Raw genomic sequence first — 4,261 nt, 5'->3', positions numbered from 1 at the left:
GGTCAGGATGTTGGAGACATCATGGTTGGGACACTGGGGACATTGGGGACGGGATGTTGGGGACATCATGGTTGGGACACTGGGTACACTGGGATCAAGATGTTGGGGACACCATGGTTGGGACACTGGGAACTTTGGGGACGTTGGGGTTGGGATGTTGGGGACACTATCGGTGGGACATTGCGGATGTTGGGGACATTGGGGACTATTGGGGTTGGGATGTTGGGGACACCATGGTTGGGACACTGGGAACTTTGGGGACTTTGGGGTTGGGATGTTGGGGACACTATCGGTGGGACATTGCGGATGTTGGGGACATTGGGGACTTTTGGGGTTGAGATGTTGGGGACACCATGGTTGGGACACAGGGGACTTTTGGATTAGGATGTTGGGGACATCATGGTTGGGACATTGGGGACTTTGGGGACATCATGGTTGGGATGTTGGGGACACTATCGGTGGTACATTGCGGATGTTGGGGACATTGGGGACTTTTGGGGTTGGGATGTTAGGGACACCATGGTTGGGACACTGGGGACATTGGGGTCAGAATGTTGGGGACACCGTGGTTGGGACATTGGGGATACTGGGGACATTGGGGTCAGGATGTTGGGGACATCATTGTTGGGACATTGGGGTCAGGATGTTGGGGCCATCATGGTTGGGACATTGGGGATACTGGGGACTTCTGGGGTTGGGATGTTGGGGACACCATGGTTGGGACACTGGGGACATTGGGGTCGGAATGTTGGGGACACCATGGTTGGGACACTGGGGACATTGGGGTCAGGATGTTGGGGACTCCATGGTTGGGACATTGCGGACATTGGGGTTGAGATGTTGGGGACTCCATGGTTCAGAAATTGGGGTCGCAGGGGACTTTGGGGTTGAGATGTTGTGGTCATCATGGTTGGGACATTGGGGACATTGGGGTCAGGATGTTGGGGCCATCATGGTTGGGACATTGGGGATACTGGGGACATTGGGGTCAGGATGTTGGGGACATCATGGTTGGGACATTGGAGATGCTGGGGACATTGGGGTTGGGATGTTGGGGACATCATGGTTGGGACATTGGGGACACTGGGGACATTGGGGTCAGGATGTTGGAGACATCATGGTTGGGACACTGGGGACATTGGGGACGGGATGTTGGGGACTCCATGGTTGGGACATTGGGGACACTGGGGACATTGGGGTCAGGATGTTGGAGACATCATGGTTGGGACACTGGGGACACTGGGGACGGGATGTTGGGGACATCATGGTTGGGACACTGGGGACATTGGGATCAAGATGTTGGGGACACCATGGTTGGGACATTGGGAATACTGGGGAAACTCGGGACCCTGTGTTTGAGATATTGGGGCCACTGGGGCCGTCAGGCCCAGATGTTGGGGACATTGGTGCCCTGATGTCCCCAGCTGGGGTCCCCCACGGCGCTGGCCGACCCCCAGACAGAGCAGAGGCTGCGAGGGGCGGCGCTGAGGGGGGGGCACACCCTGTATGTCCCCCGTGGGGCCCTGTGGGGCTGTGAGGACATCCGGCGCATGGATGAGAACGGCACCCTGGCTGTGAGCGTCTGGGGACAACGATGACGTGGGGATGTGAAGGGGACACCGGGGGGTTGGAGACATTGCGGGGTTGGGGACACCGTGGGGATGCAGTGGAATTGGAGGTACTGTAGAGGTTGGGGACAACGGGGGGTTGAGGTCACCAAGGGGGACACTGTGGGGTTGGGGACACCGTGGGGACACCATGGGGTTGGGGACATCAAGGGGACACCATGGGGGTGGGGACACCGTGAGGTCGGGGACATCTAGGGGACACTGTGGGGTTGAGGTCACCATAGAGCTTGGGGACATCAGGGGTTGGGGACGCCATGAGATTGGGGACATCATAGTGCTTGGGGACACCAAGGGGACACCATGGGGTTGGGGACATCATGGAATCTGGGGACACCAGGGCCCACGCCTTCAGGTTTGAGGTCAGTGTCCCCATTTTGGGGACAGCTCTTAAAACTGGAAGCCACCAGAGGGCTTTGGGGACATTGTCCCACCTTGGTGACCACCATAGGACTCTGGGGACATCATGTCACCTTGGTGACCACCACAGGGTTGGATGGACATCGTCCCACCTTGGTGACCACCATAGGACTTTGGGGACATCATGTCACCTTGGTGACCACCACAGGGTTTGGGGACACGTCCCACCTTGGTGACCACCACAAAGTTTAGGGACAAAATCCCACCTTGGTGACCACCGTAGGGTTTGGGGACATCATCTCACCGCGGTGACCACACAGCGCTCAGTGACAACGTGACGTCCCCCGCAGGCTCTGAAGGTGACAATGACAAAGGCTCCTCAGAGCTTCCGCCTTCAGGGCTGGCTTCAGGAGCGCCTGGTGGCCGCGGTGACATCCGGTGGCCGCGTTGTCCTCTACGAGGGTCCCCTGCGTCCCCTGTGTCCCCTGGCACCCAACAACGTCAACACGATGGCGGCCGCGGCGGTGGCAGCTCCCAGCCTGGGCTTCGATGGTGTCCAAGCCTGCTTGGTGGCCGACCCCAGGTAGGGGACACTTGGCACCGGTGGCAACTCTTGGTGGTGTCACCTCCTGGTGGTGGCATCAAGTCTTGGTGGTGTCACCTCTTGGGGATGTCATCTCTTGGAGGTGTCACCTCTTGGTGGTGTCACCTCCTGGGGTTTGTCATCTTTTGGTGGTGTCAACCCTTAGTGGCATCACCTCTTGGTGGCATTACCTCTTGGTGGTGTCACCTCCTGTTGGTGTCACCTCCTGTGGTTGTCACCTCTTGGTGGCATCTCTTGGTGGTGTCACCTCCTGCTGGTGTCATCAAGTCTTGGTGGTGTCACCTCTGGCGTGTCATCTCTTGGCGTCATCTCTTGGAGGCGTCACCTCCTGGAGGTGTCACCTCCCCATGTCACCAAGTGGGACATGGAAGGGAGGGGAGCATTATGGTGCGTTATGTCCCTGATGTCACCTCGTGTCGCCAGATGGGTGACAGCCACCATCGGTATCACCTCTTGGAGATGCCACCTCCTGGTGGTGTCACATCCTGGTGGTGTCACCCCTTGGAAATGTCACCTCCTGGAGTGTCACCTCCCCATGTCACCAACTGGGACATGGAAGGGAGGGGAGCATCATGGTGTGTTGTGTCCCTGATGTCACTTTGTGACACCAATGGGTGACAGCCACCATCGATGTCACCTCTTAGAGATGCCACCTCCTGGTGGTGTCACCTCCTGATGTCACCAACTGGGACACGGAGAGCAGAGGGGCATCGTGAGGCATTGCGACCCCGATGTCACCTCGTGTCACCTCACACCCCTCTCTACGCCACCACAACATCCCCAAATGTCCCTATTGGGAACGGTGAGGATCCAAGTGTCACCGTTGTCACCTCCTGGTCCCCGCAGTGTCCCCGACTGGCACGTGGTGGAGGTGGAGGTGACCGGCACAGGGGACAATGGCAGAGCTCTGCGTGTCACCAGCAGCAGGAGGAACCCCGCGGCCACCGGCGCTGTCACCGGTGATGCCACCAAGGCTGCCTTCTGGAGCAGCGTCCTGGGTGGGGTTTTGTCACCTCCTGTCACCTTCTGTCATTGTGTCACCTCCCATTACCTCCTGTCATCGTGTCATCTCCTGTCACTGGCACCTCCTGTCCCTTCCTGTCCCCATGTCACCTCCTGTCCCCATGTCACATCCTGTCACCTCCTGCCTCTGTGTCCCTTTCTGTCACCTCCTCTGTGTCCCCTCCTATCACCTTGTCCCCTTCTGTCATTGTGTCACCTCCTGTCACCCTGTCCCCTCTTGTCACCATGTCCCACCTGGTCAGTGTCCCCTCCTGTCCGTGTTCCCTCCTGTCCCTGTGTCACCTCCTGTCACCTCCCACCATGTCACCTCTCCTGTCACCTTATCATCTTCTGTCACCACGATCACTCCTGTCACCCTGCCCCCTCCTGTCCCCCACATTCACCTGTCCCTCCCCACGTCCCCAAAACCCCCATGTCCCCAAATCCCCCAACACACCCACACACATCCCTCCCTAAATCCCTCCTCAGCCATTCCCCCCAAATCCCCCATATCCCCAATATGTCCCCATGACCCCAAATCCCCACATCCCCAATATGTCCCCATGACCCCAATCCCCCACATCCCCAATATGTCCCCATGACCCCAAATCCCCCACATCCCCAATATGTCCCCATGACCCCAATCCCCCACATCCCCAATATGTCCCCA

At 58.3% G+C, this 4,261-nt stretch overlaps 1 protein-coding gene across 2 annotated transcripts; it reads left to right on the top strand.

The window, feature by feature from the left end:
* Positions 1–6: 6 nt before the first annotated feature.
* ASPDH (aspartate dehydrogenase domain containing) lies at positions 7–4,138 on the top strand. 2 transcript variants are annotated; one of them, XM_010728197.3, is made up of 3 exons: positions 1,138–1,574; positions 2,336–2,568; positions 3,436–4,138. In XM_010728197.3, the coding sequence occupies exons 1-3, from the start codon at positions 1,551–1,553 to the stop codon at positions 4,121–4,123; spliced, it is 945 nt and encodes a 314-aa protein (XP_010726499.2). In that variant the 5' UTR covers positions 1,138–1,550; the 3' UTR covers positions 4,124–4,138. The 2 variants fall into 2 exon arrangements, with proteins under 2 accessions (XP_019467317.1, XP_010726499.2); XM_019611772.1 differs by lacking the exon at positions 3,436–4,138 and having other exon boundaries at positions 7–1,574; positions 2,269–2,358.
* Positions 4,139–4,261: the final 123 nt, after the last annotated feature.

Source organism: Meleagris gallopavo, unplaced genomic scaffold, assembly GCF_000146605.3.
Source record: "Meleagris gallopavo isolate NT-WF06-2002-E0010 breed Aviagen turkey brand Nicholas breeding stock unplaced genomic scaffold, Turkey_5.1 ChrUn_random_7180001955684, whole genome shotgun sequence".
Classification (NCBI taxonomy): Eukaryota; Metazoa; Chordata; class Aves; order Galliformes; family Phasianidae; genus Meleagris; species Meleagris gallopavo.
The sequence above is the reverse complement of the archived record's forward strand: the minus strand, read 5'-3'. Positions and strand labels throughout refer to the sequence as shown.

Coding starts and splice junctions, on each gene's coding strand:
- ASPDH (XM_019611772.1), top strand. CDS start 8: ATGTTGGAGACATCATGGTTGGGACACTGGGGACATTGGGGACGGGAT.